At 39.3% G+C, this 20,026-nt stretch overlaps 3 protein-coding genes across 4 annotated transcripts in view; 2 read left to right on the top strand and 1 right to left on the bottom strand.

The window, feature by feature from the left end:
* The first annotated feature begins 51 nt into the window (after window positions 1-51).
* Window positions 52-5,956, top strand: fbxw12 (F-box and WD repeat domain containing 12). The gene is made up of 10 exons (XM_008414087.3): window positions 52-223; window positions 310-347; window positions 1,374-1,540; window positions 1,638-1,762; window positions 2,602-2,808; window positions 2,888-3,052; window positions 3,217-3,427; window positions 4,248-4,429; window positions 4,524-4,654; window positions 5,694-5,956. The coding sequence occupies exons 1-10, from the start codon at window positions 125-127 to the stop codon at window positions 5,791-5,793; spliced, it is 1,425 nt and encodes a 474-aa protein (XP_008412309.2). The 5' UTR covers window positions 52-124; the 3' UTR covers window positions 5,794-5,956.
* Window positions 5,957-6,141: 185 nt separating this feature from the next.
* On the bottom strand, window positions 6,142-14,411 carry ptpdc1b (protein tyrosine phosphatase domain containing 1b). 2 transcript variants are annotated; one of them, XM_008414081.3, is made up of 11 exons: window positions 14,320-14,411; window positions 12,035-12,251; window positions 11,608-11,689; window positions 9,881-10,046; window positions 9,173-9,253; window positions 8,942-9,060; window positions 8,305-8,442; window positions 7,219-8,210; window positions 6,624-6,806; window positions 6,408-6,518; window positions 6,142-6,322 (listed from the first exon to the last, which is right to left on the bottom strand). In XM_008414081.3, exons 3-11 carry the CDS (start codon window positions 11,651-11,653, stop codon window positions 6,188-6,190), a joined length of 1,971 nt encoding a protein of 656 aa, XP_008412303.1. In that variant the 5' UTR covers window positions 11,654-11,689; window positions 12,035-12,251; window positions 14,320-14,411; the 3' UTR covers window positions 6,142-6,187. The 2 variants fall into 2 exon arrangements, with proteins under 2 accessions (XP_008412303.1, XP_081465235.1); XM_081609109.1 differs by having other exon boundaries at window positions 14,305-14,396.
* Window positions 14,412-14,691: 280 nt separating this feature from the next.
* Window positions 14,692-20,026, top strand: part of bicd2a (BICD cargo adaptor 2a) — a 43,032-nt gene continuing 37,697 nt past the window's right edge. Inside the window, exon 1 of the mRNA XM_008414086.3 lies at window positions 14,692-14,928. Coding sequence (XP_008412308.2) covers window positions 14,692-14,928 — 237 coding nt within the window. The remainder of the gene's footprint in view (window positions 14,929-20,026) is intronic.

The following is a 20,026-nucleotide window of genomic DNA, read 5'->3' as shown; positions in this document are numbered from 1 at the left end:
GCGAAAGAAAGGCTCTGCAATAAAGAACTGCGTAGTTCCTTTGCGCTTACCGTAGTTTTTTTTTTTTACGTACGGATTCTCTATCTCTTTGAAATCTCTACAGGTTGTGAAAACTGATGTTGGTATGGATTTCCATCATCCACATCTAATCGGTGACTGTCTTATTCACATTTTCACATTTCTGAGCGAGGATGATTTAATCAGCGCTTCTACTGTGTGCAAGGTAAGACTTCTCGCTTGCGGAAGTGGCAGAAACGATCACATCGCGTAAACAACTAAGTTTAGTTTTTTTAAAACTGTATTTCTCAGGACTGGCATGGAGCTGTAGAGACTCCTTGGTTATGGAGGTGAGTTATTATTTGTTATATTTTTATAGTATTTGGATTTTCATGGCAACAAAAAACCTACCTGATTTTCAATCATGTCATACTGTACAGTAGCATACATAAAAATGCTACTCTAATCTTTTTTTTTTTTAATATATATATATATATATATCATTGATCTACGTTTTAACTGCTTATTCCAGGAACATTATCGTCTGTGTGTTTGTAGACCAATTTGTAGTTTTTTTTGTTTTTTTTTTGACAAAGTCCATAAGATTCTTCTCTGACGCCTTCACTTGTGCAGGTGTCAAAATGAATGTTTCTCTGTCCATTCTGGTTATCTGCCCTTAGTAGCAGTCCCAGCACACTCTGGAGTACCTCAGGGTTCTATTCTTAGTACTCTTCTGTTTTCCTTGTGTCTGCCACTTGGTTCTTCTTTAATAGCTACTTTTAAACCCAATATAATTAATACCCCTGGCAGATTTCAGTTTACACATCTGTTTCTTTTGTTTTGAAGTAATAGTAATAGTACTATTATTATTATTATTATTATTATTATTATTATTATTTTATTTTAATACTTCGAAGTGGCCCAGGACAAATTCTGATTTGAATCTGATACACAATCTGTGGCTGAAGGTAAAGAGTTGGGGGAAACCTTCAAACCTAAAAGACTTGAAGCTTGTTGCCACAGATAAAATGTCCAAATACCAGTCGAAAAATGCAAGATCCTGGTGATTAAATATAAGAAGGGTTGATTACTGTAGCAGCAAATATTTTCATCCTGTGACAAGTTGTGGAACGTCGCTCACTAAGAAAACAGCAATAGATTGCCCACATTTAATCTCCATTCACTTTTGGTCTAAAAGTTTACAAATCCAGAACTGTGTTATTGTCGTTTTGATTCGGTACCATACTGATGCCTGATGAGCAGGTTATTTTCATCCACATACTGTAAACTTCACAGTGCTACTTCCCTTTTAAGCCACTATTTGCAGTAGTTGTTGAAAAATAATAAATGCGTCCAAACACATATGTTCTCCTCAGGAGGATGTGCCTGCAGCGCTGGAGTTTCTGTAACCTTGCCGCCTTGGGCGGTGACCAGGTCAAGCACTCGTGGAAGAGATACTTCCAGCAGCGTTCCCACCTGGAGAAGAACATGACAGAAGGTCGGACGGGAAATTACACATGCAAAAGCTTGAGAGGCCATACAGGTATGCATTTATATTTTTCCTGTTCACTAGAAATATCCTTGGCATGACTTCATTGTGCTTCTTTTCTAACCTGTGTGTCAAACATCTTGTTCTTCAGGCAGGGTGGTCGACCTGGTGTACCTGCAGGGCAATTCATGCCTGCTGCCAGACTTGTCCAAGAGCAGCGCCGTTGCTTGCAGCGCGTCCACTGATGGGACAGTTCGGGCATGGAACCTCCAAAAAGTCAGTGCTTCTCCTTCAGTAACATCACTCATACATAGTAGATATACACCAGTCTAGCATAGAATTATGACTGCCTTGGAGTATCCTGCCCTATACGCTGTAAACTGCTTTACGTTGTTTGATCAAGCATTCATTTCTTCAGCAATTTGAGCTACAGTAGCTTATCTAATTGATCGGAGTACATGGAACAAATGTTCCCAATGTAGATCAGCAAGGCCCCTCAGGAGATGCAGTTTTGTAGATGCTCTCATGCAGTTGTCAGACCATCACAATTTGGGCCTAGTCAAATTTGTTCAAATTTTCATTCTTTATAATAACTATAAAAAGTTATACAGAAGGCCCCCTTATGAACCACTCGTTGGATTTAGGTGTGTTGAACCAAGCAGAACATTTAAAAACATGCAGGACACAGGATTTTGACTACCTCTGTTCAAACACATCAAGTTTGAGGGGACAAAATGTTCACTTACCACTTAACATATTCTACCCATTAGCAGGTGTTCTTCCCTTTGCCTGTCACAGTCTCTTTCTTGATAGTTATAATAAAAGTGGCTTTTGAAATGCTTTCTGACTTAAATCCAATTTTTGTTTAGTGATGCATATACTTTTGCATTTATCTTCTATAAGTTGGTTGAAAAAAGGATTTCCCACTGTGGGTTTTCATTAAAATAAATACAAAAAAAAAACAACATAGGGGAGATGCTGCTTATGCTCACATTTAAATGACAGTGTTTGATTTTCCTTCTGCAATCACACTTTGAATTAATCATTGGAAATCTAAACATTGACCCTTGTTGGGCTCTTTGAGCCATGATTTTTATGCCTGTTTTGTTTCTCAGGGTGAGAGCCTGTGGTGTAGTCCTGTGCAGAGTCCTTTGACAGGGATTGTAGCTGATGAGAAGGCGGAAGTTGTTATCACATCAGACTCTACAGGACTCATTAAGACCTGGCAGGGTCAGACTGGTCAGGAGCTGGCCTCTTTTTCTACTGCATCTTCGCACTGTACTTTACTGCAGTACAACATCAACAATGATTGGTTCCTGACTGTAAGTACCCCCACAATCTCCTTGGTGATCATGTAGTTGTGTTTTTTTTGTTTTTTTCTTGCATTATCTTCTTTTTCAGGTTGGAACTGGCCAGGGCTCAATTTGCACACTGGCTGATTTGACTTTGACTAAAAAGTCAAGTCTAATGGTGTGTGACTCTTTCAAAGTTAACATACTCCTCGTTTCACCTGACAAGAAGTGGATTATAGCTGGAACCACGGAAAATGATGATTTAAGTCTAAAGGTATTTGAGGTTGTCTTTGACTACATAATTGTCTGTGTTGCCTGCTCCAGATTTCTTCTGCGTTACCTCTGTGCAAATTCCACCAGAAGGAAAATTGATAAGAATGGAAAGTATAGATGCATTCCTTGTACACCTGTGTTACTTTGCTTCTTTTTTTTTGCCAGGTGATTAACAGTGAGAGTTTGACCTCACCGTCTGAAGATGAAGAGTCTCTGTGCCAGACTGTGCCGGTCCTCGGGTGCCAAGCTGCTGTCTTCATACCCACCCAGCCTGCCAGACTGGCCATCATCCACCACACTGAGCTCAGAGGCAACAAAGCCCTCACTGTCTTCGATGTCAGCATTAAAAAGATGAAGTACAAGACGGAGATCCAGGGTGAGCCCTGATGTTTAGCACAATGACTTGGAAAATGCTTTGGCTCTGAACTCAGATCATTGGGAAACAAAAAGTCTGTTAGTGAGTCATCCAGGAAAAATGTCTGCGTCACCGCGGGAACGGTTTGGAAATCTTCCTGGCACCAGTATTTTATTTAGCTTACTCTCATGGCATGCAGAACATTTTTATTACGCGTTTATTGGATTTAATAACAACAATTTTCAGTGCCAGTGATGAGCTTACTTAATGCTCATCATTGGCTTGATATTTCTTTTTTTTTTTTTCCAGGGTGAAATGACTGAACGGCAAACAGTTTGAATAATTTCTATAAACAAATTATTCAAAACTGAATAATTTGTTTTGTGTGGATTAGATTATTCCTCTAATCCACACAGGTACATACACACAAGAATCTCACTTAGCAGCTTGCACCTTAACCACATGGTTTTTGATTTGTATTATTATGCCTTGTTGTTTTGTACAACAACAAGGCATAATAACAGCTAAAATGACAGCAGACCAGTGCAAAAAGCAGATTCCATAGATGAATTTGACTGGCCTGCACAAAGTCCTTATCTCAACCCAAAAGAACACTTTTGTAATGAATTAGAATGGAAACGGCAAGCCACATCTTCTCCTCCAACAATGTCTGACCTCAGAAGTGCTTTTTGGGATAAATGGTGAAAATTCCGACATGCTCACCACTATAGCTTGTGGAAAGCTTTTCCCAAACACGTTCCAGTTGCAAGGGGTGGGTCAACATTATATTAAACCCTTAATTAAATTAATATAATAAATTCTAATCTCTTTCCAACTTTAGTACAGCAGATGGAGTCCTTCCCCTTGACGCTGAACCACTACTCATCACAAATCCTTCTGGAGGCCAAGAACAGCAACTGCATTGTGCTGGCAGCCGGGCAGGAGCTGTGGGTGTACTCGCTGAAAGGAGTCGTGCTTGCTAATTTCAAAGATCACATCATGCCCATCTCCTCAATATGTGTGGTAGGCTTTTTTTATTTGAAGTTCAGAAGTCCAGTTCCTGAATTGGTTTGAACTGTTGGAAGCTTAGCATCGAGCTACGAATTTTGTTTTGTAGGACAGTTTTCGTGTCGTCACGGCATCTCAGGACCTCTCCTTACGAGTGTTGACGTGGAAGAACGACAAAGACGGCGGGCTCACGCTGGAGAGTCAGTATCACTTACTGGGAGGCTCTCACACTATGTCCAGGTTAGTGTCTCAGTCGTAACATACCGCCTTCATCTACCAAGAAGTCATTACCAAGGATGTCCCACCCAGATCTGATCATGCTTTTTTTTTTCTGATACTGAGTCTAAATTTGACACCATTAATGATTAGCAAAATTAGTGGTATGTGACTCGAACACTTACAATAACCTATAGAATGTCACCAGTATTATATGGTTTGAATTGGTATTTAGACTTTGTTTTCCCCACTTAACTTATTCTATAGTGGTGTTTAAGACATTACTCTCATCTTTTGTGACAGATATTTTGCCCATCTCCTATTTATTTAAATATTAGTTATTATTTTATTTTTGACAGAAAAAAGTTTCTTTAAGAAAAGGCCTGTTTTTGAAAGTTATAGTTTCTAAGTAGTTTTGATTAGAGTTTTATCTATGCATTGCACAGCTCTTCCTGAGAAAAAGTATCCATAATAGGTCATGTAACACAGACAGTAAGCTGAAAAGGCCAATTCAATCTTCATCGCTTACTGTAAATCATTGTGAAAGGTAAAAACAAGTTTTGCCTTTTCTTTTTTTAGTAATGTGTATGCCATACAAAACATTTTTTTTTTAGCTTTACAAATTAAAATCGGCTGTGCATTCCTGGGTAGTTAGAATGTGTATCTATTTCTGCGTAGTGTTTTTACATCACTGTGAAGGAACTTTAGCTCACTTTTCTTTGCATAATATTTTAAATTCAGCCATATTGGACAGCTTTTAAGGACCAACTGCTTCTTTAAGCTCATGCCATATTATCTCAGTTGGATTACATCACGACTTTAACTAGGCCATTCCCAAATCCACATTTTGGTTTTATTTTTTATTTTATTTTTTTGCGCCATTATTGTGACAATAGATCAACGACAGTATATATCACTATAGACATGTGATCAGTATCAGTAGGTAATACATCTGATAAAATATTCAATATATGATTATTGAAATGGGACAGTAATTACTGCCGACCTCTGGAGGAGTACATTTATTCCATGTTTTTGATTACTGCGTGTTTCTCTGTTGCAGAGGGTTCACTCATGTTGCCTGTGACTACGCCAGCATCGTGGCTTCAGTAGAAGGAAATAATGGGAAGGACGTTCTTAAAGCTTACTCTTTCACATCTTGAGCGTGGCGGCCCAGCACAAAGACCAACACGTGGTGTACAAAACCTTCTGACATTTGATTTTATTATGGACTCTTATACTCTTTGGTGGGTGTGCGGTGGCAATTAACAGGAATGTAACAACCTGCAATTTGGTTGTTGAGAAATAATAAATGACTATAAAATAGTTTGTATTTTGAACGTTCATTGACTGTGGGGTAGAGCAAGGAGAGATGAGTGTGACCAGGCTTAAGGCAGAATGTTTTGAAACTATCTTGATTTGTTCTTTGAAGTGTCACCTAAACTCTACTAAGGTAAAGTGCTGTTTTGTTTTTTACAATATGGCTTTTGACTTATAAAAAAAAATTGTCACAAGGCACAGAAATATGTATTTCATGTACAGTAAGACCAGCAGTGGTCATGTTGGAGGGAGCGCTGGTTTGGCTTTCTCCTCCTCCTCCAGAGCCATAGACCTCAGGTCCAGAAGAACACACCTCAGGACTGCTGCCATATTCTTGTACAGTTTCCCCTCTTCCGTTGAATTAATGTTGATCTGTTAAAATCAACATAAAGATAAGCAACACTTGGTGAGACAATCCACTTGCGATCCCAGATTATCAGGTTTCACACTTTCTTACCCCGGTGAATGCCTTGATCGCTCTATTCAGAAAAGCTGTTTCAACCTCCTCTGATATATTCATCATATGAGCCATGCAGTTCAGTATGCATGTTACTGTTTCATTGGGTGCCTGAGAAGAAATGGCATGAAGGTTTATTTTAAAATGTTTTTTTTTTTTTGTTTTGTTTTTTTTCCTGTTATGTCTGTAGTTCAGAAGTTTAGAATAGCCTCTTACCTGGCCCAGTTTGTTGAGGGCAGTTTCAGCATTTGTGTTGTGTGGATTCAGGGCTTCAACATCTTTGATGGAGATGATTGGCTCTTTAAGGTGCTCCAGCCATGACCACATCAATCCGGTCAGGATGAACGGGTCCCGCTCTGTGCAAAGTCTCTCCCATGCGCTACCTTGATTCATGTCCTCCTGCACACATTTCAGCACTAACATCAGCCCCTGCAACATTGCAGGTTTGAATGTGTCTTTGGTGTAATGAATTTTATAATATTTTTTCTCCACATGTTGCTTTATCGTGAAGTGGAGGAAAAGGATGCATGTTTTTTTTTTTAAAAATGGTGATTGCATTAGGTGCAGAGAAACTGGGCAGAGCTGATGGAAGGCTGTTGGAGCTAAATACAGGACAATGCTAAGAGAAAACCTGTAGACACTGTAAAACACTGAAGACTGCAGTAGTGACTCGCCTTTCAGCAGGATAGTTTGTAGTTATCATTTAGCAAAATGTAGAAAAGTCCAAGGAATAGTAATGGGAATAGGTTTACAATTACAAATGTGTTTACTATTATACATTTAGCAAACTTCAGTATGGTAAGTCGGTTACCTGCCAGGCCAGTACTTTGGACTTATGCTCCTCTTCTCCTTCAAGAAAAAGGTCCACTGCCAGTGCCTGGGCCACCAGCAGCCTCCTGGCCTCCAGAGACAGCTCAGACTGCAGTGTGATGAAGGGAAGTGCTGATTTCTCATCTTCTGTATCTATAGACTTCACACCATTCATTGTCAGCTCCTCTCTCTGTTCTGCCTTCCACCTGGACAGCATGTTGCCCTTTTTAGTTGGCTTCTCATTTCCCACCGATTCGCTACGATGCATGGTTTTCCTCTTCAGTTTCTTCACCACAATTGTTCCATCTTTCTGGCTTTCCTCATTCTTGATTTGCCAGAGCGATCCTGTCGAGCTGTGGGAAACATCGGACGTGTTGATGTTCTGACCATGCTTGTGGCATGAGGGGAGAGTTGTCTCTGATTTGGAGACAGAGTTCAGGGGTTGCGTGAGGAGGTGTAGCTGCGAGCCCAATCGTCTCAAGTCGGACTCACTGTAGCTCAGACTTTTGCGGTGGTAGAAGATGGGAGGCTCGTGGAAATGCCTGGGTAAGGTGGGTGAACCGGGCAAGCGGGGCTCCTTTGCAAATAATTCAGGCTCCATCTTTTCAATGAGACTGAGAGTCATTTCAATTTCCTGAATATCAGGGGCTTCAAGAATGTCTTCTTCAATCACCTGCCGGTTTTCTGCAATGTCCACCAAGAGGCCACACACTAGGTGTATAATCTTGGGTAAGTGCCTCAGTTGCTTTCTCTCATTGCCATGCAGAATGCGCCTCTGACGGTTAAGGTACTGGGACAGGGTTACAGGTTGAGAGTGAGGCTTGGCGTGGGAGAAAACAATTCTTAGTGGGGCAAGAAACTGGACAAACTCTCTGACGCACTGCAGCTGACCCCGGGTTTGGATGGAATTGGGCCGTTTGGCACGAACGTACAAAATAGCCTGGTTCGCAGTCATCCTGGTTGCATAGGCCAAGAAACATGCCAAGAGTACCCCTGGAGTGAGATCAGGAAAACTTTAGCGCAATGCTTTGATCTGCATGCGAAAAATCACAGTGTAAAACAAACTCTCTGTACTACAAACCTATACCTGTTCTGCCGAGTCCAGCATGGCAGTGAACTGCTACCTTCCCTTCCTGCACTGCAAAGGACATGACCTTGACCATGTCGAGAATGGCGGTAAGGTTGGTTACTCCGTAGTCACTCCAGCCATAGTTGTAGAAATAAACTGAAATGGCAACATGCATTTGCATTCCTCGTTTTAACATTATGCATGTATGACTGAAAACACCTTCAAGAGAAAGCATTCTGACTTACAAAGTCCCTCTTTTTGAGACTACATGTTTTGAAACCGCAACTTAAAACCCTCCAATCTGGAAAGCATTTTTCTACTTTGGTCTGACAAGAGCATAGAATCCATTAATGATCTTCATAATAATTGGATCTTCATTGAGTTTGATCCCACTTCAGGTAGACTCTTAACTTCCTGTTGCTATTTTTTTCATTAAACATTCTTCTCACAACTACACTTAAACAGAGAGGGAATATTTCACAGATTAACAATGCTATAGCAGTGTTTCTCTTGAAAACCACAAAATTGTTAGTACTACATTGGAGTTCATTCTCATATACCTAGAAAAAGTAAAATCCGAGAAACTGATGATTTTAAGTGGTCTCTTAATTTTTTCCAGAGCTGTATATTTCAAAATGCCTGCAAAAGTACATACTGTTATTTTCCATGAACACTTCGGGGTTGTATGAAAATCCACTTTCTGGTTCCAGAGAATTTCCACAGCTTGCATGTTCTCCAGGTAGCTGTAGGTTGATCACTGTTTTGATGCCATTCCTTCAGCACAATAACAAAAAACAGAGCACAGAACATGTCACTGTTCTCGTTTCTTCCGTGCTTCATTTAAAACATTCTTGTGCTCAAAGCCATAGATTAATGATGTGAATACCTTTTGAACTGACCAATAATGTCATATTTCTGTATGAGCTCTGTTGAAGGTCTAGACATAGCAAGAAGATTGTCAGTAACCCTAAAGAAAGCAAAAGAACAAAACTGTCAGCAACTGCACGTGCAGTACATATGAATTCAAACTTTTCTCAATTCATCAGATAAATTTATTTAATTAACAAAACAAAAAACAATCATAGTGCTGTCACAATGACATGTTTCAGATCACTAAACACAAAGATTACCACAGTCTGACGTTTGATCAATTTTTTTCATTATAGTGCTAAAGCTATCCAAATTAACCTGGTCCCATGTGGAAAAAGTAATCTTCATATAAAAATAATAAATGGTTTTGATGGTCAGCAACTGCCATCAAGTGCTTTATTTAAGAATTTTTTTTACATTGCTATGGTTGAGTGTGGTTCACTCATCTTCATTTCTTAAATTCTACAAATAGGTCAAAGTGTGGCTACATGTTTCCCCCCCATTAGTAAATTACATCATCACTTCAAGATAAAATGTTTAAAACATTATTAAACTCAATAAATTAATGGCTTTGATAACCTGTATTTACCCAGGTTATCTTTGTCTAACATTCAAAATTAGGTTGATGATCTGAAACAGTGGGGCAAAATAACAAAGACAAAATAAATCTATCAGGGAGCAAATACTTTCTGATGACACAGTAAGTCATAACATATTGGTGTACCAGGACGAATAGAGGCCTCTTATTGCTTGCTTGTCCTCGCTCCAGTGGTTTGGGTTGTCATACTTGCAGTCCTTCCCTCTACAGCCAAGTGAGCATTGCATATGTGGGGGAAAGACGCCTCGTATTGCTTCTCCTAAGAATGTGTATTTTGGTTTGGGGGCCTTTACTGTCAGGGTGGAAGAAAAAGAGAGAAATCAGTTTAAACCAATGATGTCCCAATTTTTTGCCGTGGGGACCTAAATCACCAAGTTTTATATATATATATATATATATATATATATATATATATATATATATATATTTATTTATTTATTTATTTAAATGAATTGTCTGCGCTATAGCAACAACAAAAGGAGGACCCCAGAGTTTGCTGTGTTTACCCATGTTAAAAGGGGGGCGTGGAACTTATATTTACTAAATGACTTAAATAAAAGTACAAATATGGTTAAGACTAATACTTTGTGTTATATCTTTATCCTGTAAGATTTTTTTTGTCTATGAAAATTCTCACCCTACAAAAAACTGTTAATCTGGATTAGCTAGAGATATACAGGCTACATTTAGCCTGTATATGTGTGTTTCACCTCTCACAATTTTAAAATTGTGATCTGGGTCCATTAAAGCCATTGAGAGGCCTGCAAATGGTCCCTGTGCTGCATTTTGGACGCCCCTTTGGTTTGAGAACAAAAGTTACAGTACGCTTACATTTGTTATGAAATTTGGTGCTCTGTAGATATTTTGGTATAAATGGTATAAATCATCTGTTAAGAAAATTTGAAAAACCATGATGTAAAGCAAAAAAAAAAAAAACAATGTTTTATATCCAAGGTGGCCATTTTGGATTTTGAGGTTGGACCAACATAGAAACCTCTGATTTTCCAGTTTGAATTCTTAACTTTAAAAAAACTTGTATGTTTCTTCTCTGTTTTACTGATCTTTGTAATAACATCACACATAAAAACTGAAAAAGTCTGGTTGCAACATTGTCTAAAAACCTCTCTCAGTGTGCTTAGAAAAATATGTATTTAGAGAGGTGATACTTGTTTTGAAAATAATTTTAGAACCACCTTGATCAATAGTTGTGGTACTTAATAATTAAGGTCATCAGTGGTGAGGATTCTCTAATCCTTGTGCTGGTCCTGCAAGTTCGTCACCAGGGTATTACAGTAAAAATAGCAAGAGATGCACTAATCAAGCATTTAGTGACTGACACAGATTTCTGCTTTGGTTTGAGGGTTAAAGAGATGATTCTAATTTTGGTTGATCCCCATATATCCTTTTAAGGGTTATAAACTCATTCATGTAAACTTTTGTTTTTCTTTAGCTAAAATTAATCAACGTTGTTTGTTGATGATTTAACAGACTGAAAAAGAAAATTCAGTTCAATCCAGGTAATGTACACAGAGCTAATTCACAACTAATCTCTGGCCCTTTACGACACAAAAATATCTAATTTCAGACTGATTCAAATTCAGCAACATAAAAGTGTGTGGTTTTCAGTTTTGATGCATTTAATATTCAGTTTTTTTACATGCTTGACCTTTTCATCATTGTTTAGAGACCAAAAGTAAAATGGCCAACATACTAAACATGGCTGCTATTGTAGTACGTTTCTATTTCATTTGATTGGAATATTTTGACATGATAAAAGCAGAGGTATAGCTTTTGGGGGATCATACTGAAGTCATTGGCTGGTATGTTTTCAAGTTTTAATTATCCTTACTTACTGTATTCCATCAGAGATTCTCCTCCCAATCTTCCATGGAATGCCATGCGAACATTCACTCAGACTGATGGTCATAGCAGAGCCTGGAAAACCAAATGTGCTTAGTTATACTATTTAGTACACTTTCTGGTCTACATACAACAAATGCTGTTAAAATTGTACTTTTGCAATGCAACAACAGACAATTTTAACTGCATTCTCTGTGTGTAAGTCAGAAAATGTGTAAAGCTATAAAATAAATTGGCTAAACACCAGTGTTAGGCTGCTAGCATTCTTTTATCAGTATTTAATTCTCAAGTATACCTGTGTTGCATTTTAAGCTAATAGTGGCCATGATTCTCAAACCAATAGCTGGAAAAATATTAAGTCTTAAACAGAACAAACAGACAAACAGAACAAAATTAAAAGAAATACAAGCAAAGATTTACCTTTAGAACTCGAGAGGAGCAGCCAGTGGCTCCAACCTCAGAAGGAAAACTATCCAATGCTCCAGTTGTCGACATTTCTGACATCATTCCTCAGAGCTCTGACGTTGTCCTTCCCACTTTGCTCTTTAAGAAGTCAATCTTGTGGCCTCATTGCCTTCAGATTATCTCCATGTCGTGAGACGGTGCAGCACAAGTGAAGCTATGGATTCGGACTCCTCTGTAAGAAGCCATGACAGATCAAGAGATCAAATCAACTGCAGAGTGTGGAGAGACTGCCGGCATTTTGTCTATTTTGCTTAGGACTATGCACAGGTTCTGTGTGTCTCTCTGACCCTGTGAGGACATTCTGAACCTATTTCTGACTCCTCCCAGATTAGACCACTAATCTCATTAGGTCAAGTTAAAGCAAAAATGTTCCCACTCTTCAAGAAAAATGTCACATTTACATTTTTAATGGGCTTGCTTACATTTTGGATCATCTTTTGTCACTTAGCTAAATGGTAAATACATTTGATTCTTAAATTATTTAATCAGATAAACACATTAATTACTGAACATGGCTATAACGATAGACATGACAGAAAGGTCGAAGAATTTCTCATATCAGCACACTAAAGCTGACTTACCAACTGCAATGTACAAATTGTGTCATCCTAGTGATGTAGCACATAGATCAAATCTCATTAGCTTGGCTTTCACCTTACTAAAGCAGGTTGGCTTCGGGTGACTGCAGAGATCAGTTTACTAAATAAAGCATTTTGAGATCTCAAAGCTAATAGTCCTCATGCAAGTTCAATACTCTGTTGAACATTTTATAATAATGAGGGGGAAAATGGCATCTATACATGTTTGCACTTCAGTCAGAAATATGTTTTTTCTTAATGACAAAATAACAAGAAGAACTTTAGTATGTTAAAAAACTTAAGTCAGCTTGGAGACTGAAAGAATACCTTATCATCTTTTTCTAGACATGGTAGTACAAAAAATTTATTTACATTCACCTTTTCAAGAGTATATACCTTATCAAGACTTTTTCACATTATAACCGTAAATGTTGATGGATCTTATTAGTATGAGTATCTGACTGACCAACACAAAGATGGGCATAACTGTAAGATGAAAGAAAATTTATTCATCCTTTTAATTTTTTGGGGACTCTAACAGCTTTGGATATCCACAAAAGAATATCTCTGCAGATTCTTCTTGGCAAAATAGCTCAAACTCACTCATAGAAAACAGCTTCCCTGTCCCTACTGGACTAAAGCATTCTCTCATAATGATTCTGAGACCACTGGATTTAATATTTTCATGGTGATGTATAGTTTATTTGCAATATAACGTTTTGTATGTGAACCATGAAGTTTGATTTTGATCTCATCTGACCAGAGCACTTTCTTCCACAAGATTTCTTATGACTTCCTTTCAGTAATGGATTTATTTTTGCCAGTCTTCCATACAGGTCAAGTTCATAGAGACTAATAGATTTTGTGTCAACGGATTTAATCTCTGGAGCTCCTCCAGGATGACATTAGCGTCTCGGATGTTTCTTTAATTAACACTCTCTTTTGCCTCGCCTATGAGATTAAGTCAATGGCAATGTTTTCTTAAATTTGTTGTGGCAATTCATTCTGTTTTCAGATGAATGATTCAACAGCTCACCAGAGACGTTCAAACTATGGATATTGTATTACAACCTAACATTTTTTTCATTATCACATTATTTATAGAAATTATTTGTTTGATAATTTTATTTAATTGTTTCATTATTGGGCCTCCACAAGTTTCCACTAAGATTAATTTTGAAATAGAAAAGGATTCTCCAACAGATGGCGGCAGATATGCATCTGTCCACTGCTAAAGAGCCAATCTGCTCGTTCTATTTCTGCGACAACAAGCGGTTTTGTAGGAAGATTTCCGCGCTCCACATAAGCACGTCTCCAAGGCTTTGTGGGACATGAGTCCATTTTGCGTTGCAGTCGTATTACTTCCATCGCCATAAGGACTACAATTCCCGAGAAGCCCTACCAAAAGGTAGGCGACGTCTTTCCCAGCTGATTGCGTAGGTGTCTGATTTCGGCAAACTGACAACAAGCTAGTTGAAGTACCGGAAAAGGAAAGATTATGTTTTCAAAATAAAATGAATAAATTATGCTGTTTTTGAAAGATTATTACCTATAAAAACGGTACACATGTACTTCATTAAGCTAGTGTTTTAATAGTGGTTTATTTAGACATAAACCTATATTTATAGTTTAAGTCTTCTTAAGTACTGTCTGATTGCCTACTTTAGCCGAGTGTACTCTTATTCTGAAAGCAGGAACCACAAGTTGTGTCCTCCCGGTCCTGTATTAGCAGTTGGTCCAATGACTCCGGTTGAATCACTTCCACAAGCCGGTGGAGAGTTGAGGGGGAGCCTCAGCGCAACACGATGGAGCGTTTCTAAGAGATAACAAAAAAAGCCGGCAGAAGAAAATACAGAGAAAATTAAACAACTACATGACCAAAGAAGCTGGACCAGCACCAAGAAACGCAGAAATAATAACCATGCAATTTAAATACAGACGAATTTGAGCAGTCGCTGCTTCTTTCTTCAAGGTTACACCGCCCCTACGTCTTCTCGTCGCAGATCAGCTGGCGCACGTTGGTCGATAGAGATCATGTCCACGGAGGAGCAGGGATACCCCGAAGCTATGCTGCTGGAGGCCAGGCCGGAGTGGCTGCGGGCAGAAGTCGAGCGTCTTTCCCGGGAGCTGAGCGAGACAACCAGCGAGAAGATCCAGGCGGCGGAGTACGGGCTGGCGGTGTTGGAGGAGAAGCAACAACTCAAGCAGCAGTATGACGACCTGGAGGTCGAGTATGAGGCTGTCAGGCAGGAGCTGGACCAACTGAAAGAGGTAGAACATAAAAAAAAAAAAAAAAATTCAAATCATCACATAACTAAGGGTTTATTAACCATACATTCTAATAGCATTTTAATCTGTTTCACATTTTTTTGTTGATTGTGGCTGTTTCATGTTATATATTTATGCGCAAAAAGAGATATCACATTTGAATATGCATCAGAATCATTCTACAAGGTCAAAACTGTAAAGGGAGGTAGGGATGCTGGCTTCTACTGTGGGCAGACCCCCCACTCCCACTTCCCCTTCCCCTTCATGCTCAGGGAGTCCCCACTGCACTGCCACCTTTATTTATTTATGCAGCTCCTCGTCTTCAAGTCTTTCTCACAGATAAGCCTGGTTTGTTTCCACAACCTGCTCTTTAATCATCATGAGTGGATTTGCTAAGTGCGCTGCTGGGATCACTGTCATAGGCAGTGATCTGGGTAATGTGGGAACAGTTACAGGTAAAAAGGTATGCCAAGATTTTGACAAGTTAACAGGTTCAAAAATATTACTGAGGGTATCGTGTTAGCCCACGCTTCAGATCCTGTTGCTTTGTGTTTTGTGGAGAGTGTTTAAGATACAAAAACAGAACTTCTTCAGTGTTAATTTTGCTATATTCCTATTTTGGACGTCCTCATTTTGTATATTTTAAGGTTCAGGATGTCAGTTTTAAAGCTCGCCAAGTTGTCTTCTGAGCTCACTCAGCCTGTGGAAACAAGAAATTCTGGTTCGGTTGAGAAGGGCGGGAGCAGGTTTGAATTTTGAACCTTCCCGCTCACATGTCAGGTCGTCAGCCTACAGCTGACGCCAGCAGAGTTACAACCCTTTGGGAATGGAAAGAATGCTGAGCGGCGTGGTTAAAAACGGCCTTGAGAGCCTGATAAAGGATGTGTCTGTTTTTTCCTGGACAATAGTTGAACTTATTACCCCTCTATCTGATCATGCCGCTTCCAATTTTCTTCTTCCAGCAGTAATTTGTCGCTGGGTTCTAATTCAGACAGGGAGAAGTGTGCTGCTCTCAAATGTGGATCTTGTGTCACGGTTTGAGGAGATTCAAAAAAACAAATTCCAGATTTGGAATCACTGCCTTGTTCATGGTTGCTCATATCCTCCTCCGATTTACTCATTTCTCCTGTGTCCTTTCAGTCAGAACAGCAACCAAAAGTAACTTTGTGGTGCTCGCCTTTGTTTTTTTTTTGCCAGAAATCTGTTCCTCGTCTCTTTGGTTTTTTTTTTAGGCTTAAAGGAATGTTTTACAGCCCTCTGTTCCTGCTGCTTTTCTCAGTCTTCCGGTGGCCATCTCTCTTGAGGTTTGTAAAAAAGAGAGAGAGGAGGTGGTGTTTGGGCTGTCTCAGCTGCTACTGCACAATTTTCCCATGTTTTTTTTTTTTTTTTTGCGTGAAGGTCTCACTATGTTGCAGAGGAATGACAACCAAAAAGTTCTATATAGAAGATGCTAGTCAGAAATTGTCTAAATGGTTGTAACATGGCTTTAACTGATATTGGTAGTTTTTTTTTTTTTCTTTTATTTAGAAATACACTCAATGAAATTTTTATAAAGAATCCAAAAGTTGTTTGGTTTTAGGTTTTCGGGAAAAGTATGGAGAAAGGAAACGGATTGTAGAAAAATATTGCTATCCAGCTGTTCATCATTTCATCTGTCCATCCAGCTGTTATTCCGTTTTATAGTGAACTTCTGTATCTATACTTTATAAAATATCTAAAAATGAATAAAACTCTGGAAATTTGAGGATGAAATATTGACATGATGTTTGTGCCAGAAGGCTAGTTTTTCCCTTCTCTTCTCTGTCATCATAATGTGTCATACGGGAGTCCAGCCTTCTGCCTGTGGTTAATGAAATCAGTTGTTTGCTAAGAGCTGTGACAGAGATTTTTTTTCTCTCTCTTTTGCCACTGGCTCCAGCTGCATTGGGTGGAGATCTTTCAGGAGATCCCTTTGAACCCTTATCCCTCTGCCCTGGCCCTCAGTTCAGCCGTGAAGGGTAGACATGATGCTATCGCAGGAGAACCACAAACACATTCTTCAAACATCCCCCAACACTTCCTCTGCACTGCTGAACGAAGTATCAAAGTTGTGGAAGACAAAAGCACCATAGAGATGTTCAACATTATTGCTGGGTTTCTGTCCATTGCAAATATTCCCGGTTCTTTACCTTCATGTTTTACGTGAAGGAGTTTCTGTCTGTAAGGTTGTCTGCAGCTGTACTATTTGCACTGACAACAGCAATGTTTGGACGTGACTGCTCCTTTCTCTGGAAGACTTAATGAGTTGCTTAACACCCAATCCCATCGAGCAACTGTAAACCTTTTCCCTCGCTTGCTGGCATGCACAAACAAAGTAAATCATTCAGGATTGTAAGAGTTGGTCCAGCTTTAAAAATGCCAACATGCCACTGTACGTCCTTGTGGATAAAAGCGCTAGAAATCTCTTGGACATGGGTAAAGTTTTGACGAATTGCCAGTTTTCAGCCTCTGGGCCACATTGCTCTTGTGCTCATGTACCACACCCCCCTCCATGCAGCTCTAGTGGCAGGAAGATGGAGAAACGCTGTGCATTGCTGTTGCCTAGTAACGTCCGTCCTCGTGGTTTAATTTGAGCAGCCGTTCTGCTTCTTCAGCGGGTGCTGCAGTGTGAGAGTGTTTGTCGGTAAAAGCTGAAGGATTAAGCAAAGACTTACCGGGAAAATTGAACGCAAGTAACACAGGTGAGGCAAACATGTCGCATCACATATTATTAAGTCGGGATGATTTCTGATGGTTTTTATCGGTTTGCCTGTTTTTTTAATGTTTTTTTTTTACTTCACATAGTCCATAACACTGGTGTTTTTGCTGACAGTGGGAATATGTTGCTACACACATTGATCCCACCAGTCCTTTCCTTAATTTCTTGCTTCCTCTAAAGCTCTGCAGTTGCTTGGCTGCATGTGATGTCACCCCCTGTGGCTTTGTAGTGCAGACCCACTGCAGTATTCCAGTAAAGTGATCCCCCTCCTGCTTTATACTCATTACAAACCTTAGTCCAGTGCTACTTATTGGATGCAGGAACAATGAAAAGCTTAGGTGTTGCTGTTCTTTCCAGAAGTATATGTACCCCTTGAACAATTTTAAGCCTTGTTTGAAATAAAAATCTGAAAAGTGTGGTGAGCCTATGTGTTCAGCACTCTCTTTCCAATAATAACTCTAAAAAATTCCACTGAAAGAAATTGCAAACAGCATCACGAAGACCCAGGACCAATTTAGAGGGTCAAGGATGAAGTTGTGGCATGTTCCACCGTATCATATTGAAAGGAAAAGAGCATGCCAGCATTGAAAATTTACAAATATGTGGGTGTCCACCCACTTACAGGCTGGACAAGGAAAGCATTAATCAGAGGAAGCCACCAAGAGATCCTTGCTAACTCGGGAGGAACTCCAGAAAGTCGCATCTCTGATGGGAGAATCTGTTGATAAGACAACCACTAATCATCTTCTCCATAAATCTGGACTTTATGGAAAATAGGCATTACGGATGGAATTGTTGAAAGAAGAGAATGAGAGAGAAGCAAAATTCAACTTGGAGGCCTACATGTAAAATAATATATTGGGAAAACTGACGGAGCTTGATCTCTTTTTACATAGACGGAAGTGAAAGAAATCACTTTCTCTTTCTGCAGCTAAAGGTACTTCTTACAGAATCAGCTAAACTGGACAGATGGGAACACTGCATTTTTCTTTTTCTTTTTAAAAACAATGTTTGAAGGCTATGAATACATTATATATCAATTTGAAGTATTTAAAATAACAAATTAAGATATTTTGGCTGCTGACTGAGATGTTACTCAGTAGTGGAAACATTCTCTACTGAGCCAAAGGTCTAAGAGCAGCATAAGGTGGTGCTCTCTCAGTTTTTAGTCATTATACCTTATTTTTGCCTCCACGCATGTCCGACCACATGTCTCTGCTCTAATGCAGTTCAGAAGACAAGAGGGCTGTGCTCAGCCCTCTTGTCTTTCTTGGTAACTCTGAATCTCATGAGATGAACACTGTGACCACGAAGACGTCATCTTCTCCCCAAAGACAGAACGGCTATTATGTGTGTCACAGTTTTCGTTTCTTATTTACTTGTTCTCTGCTCTTGGTTCCATTCAGCCTACTGTCTCCAACTTAAACAAAAGCCTTCAGCGTTGTATATCTGAGACCCACACAGCCGGTCTGTCTTTTCTTCTAAACTCCCTTCCAGTTCTGGTGTCCAATCAGTAAGGCGGCAGCTGTACAATGCAGTGTTGAGGTCAACCAGAGAAACATGAAAAATCATGAACCAAAGGCAGGCCTGGAGCCTTTGTGACTCTTTGCCTGTAGCCCATTGGGGTTAAGTAGTGTCACAGATGTAGAGATGGCTTGGTGAAATGAGAGGACTGTGTATAACAAAAGGAATATTGAGAGAGTCATCCCATTGTGGCTACATTTAAAAGGTTTGTCTTCTTTAGTCTCTTTTGAAATGGGAAACCATTAAAGGCTAAAAATCCCAGTGTTCCCTAACAAAACTCCCTGACTGAACCCTATCGCTGATGTTAAATGGTTTGGATGGTGATTGGATGTCAGTGGAAAATGCAAGGACACAAAAGTGTCTGGTCTTTGTTTGAAGTGGTCTAAATAAAGCCAATGTCCTTTTGTGGAATTGTGAAGTCACTCACTTTCTTTTCGATTCTGTTTTTCACTTCTCCGTTTGGACTTAACAAACCAATCATCCCCAAAACTTTCAGAAATCCTTATTTCAATTATTATATATATATATATATATATATATATATTTTATTTTATTTTTTTTACTTTCTGGGCCTTATTATTGTTCTGGTTGATTTCTTCAACCAAAACAAAGCTTCCAACATTGTTTTGGGCAGCCTGATCTGCCTTTTTGTCCATGATTTTATTTTGCCAGAGAGCAATGCTGCAGTTAAGGGGTAATCTTTTCTAAATGGCACTAAATAAAGTCCCAAATCCCCTACCCTCTGGACATAAGAGGATGAATCCCAGCCGCTATGTGCAGGGCTTACAGCAGTCTGGGAGTCTGTCAGGCCCAACCACACTTATTACCAGCTACATGCTT

The sequence above is a fragment of the Poecilia reticulata genome, chromosome 7, assembly GCF_904066995.2.
Source record: "Poecilia reticulata chromosome 7, P_reticulata-male-v2, whole genome shotgun sequence".
Taxonomy (NCBI): domain Eukaryota; kingdom Metazoa; phylum Chordata; class Actinopteri; order Cyprinodontiformes; family Poeciliidae; genus Poecilia; species Poecilia reticulata.
Note: the sequence above shows the minus strand (reverse complement) of the source record. Positions and strands in the feature narration are given on the sequence as shown.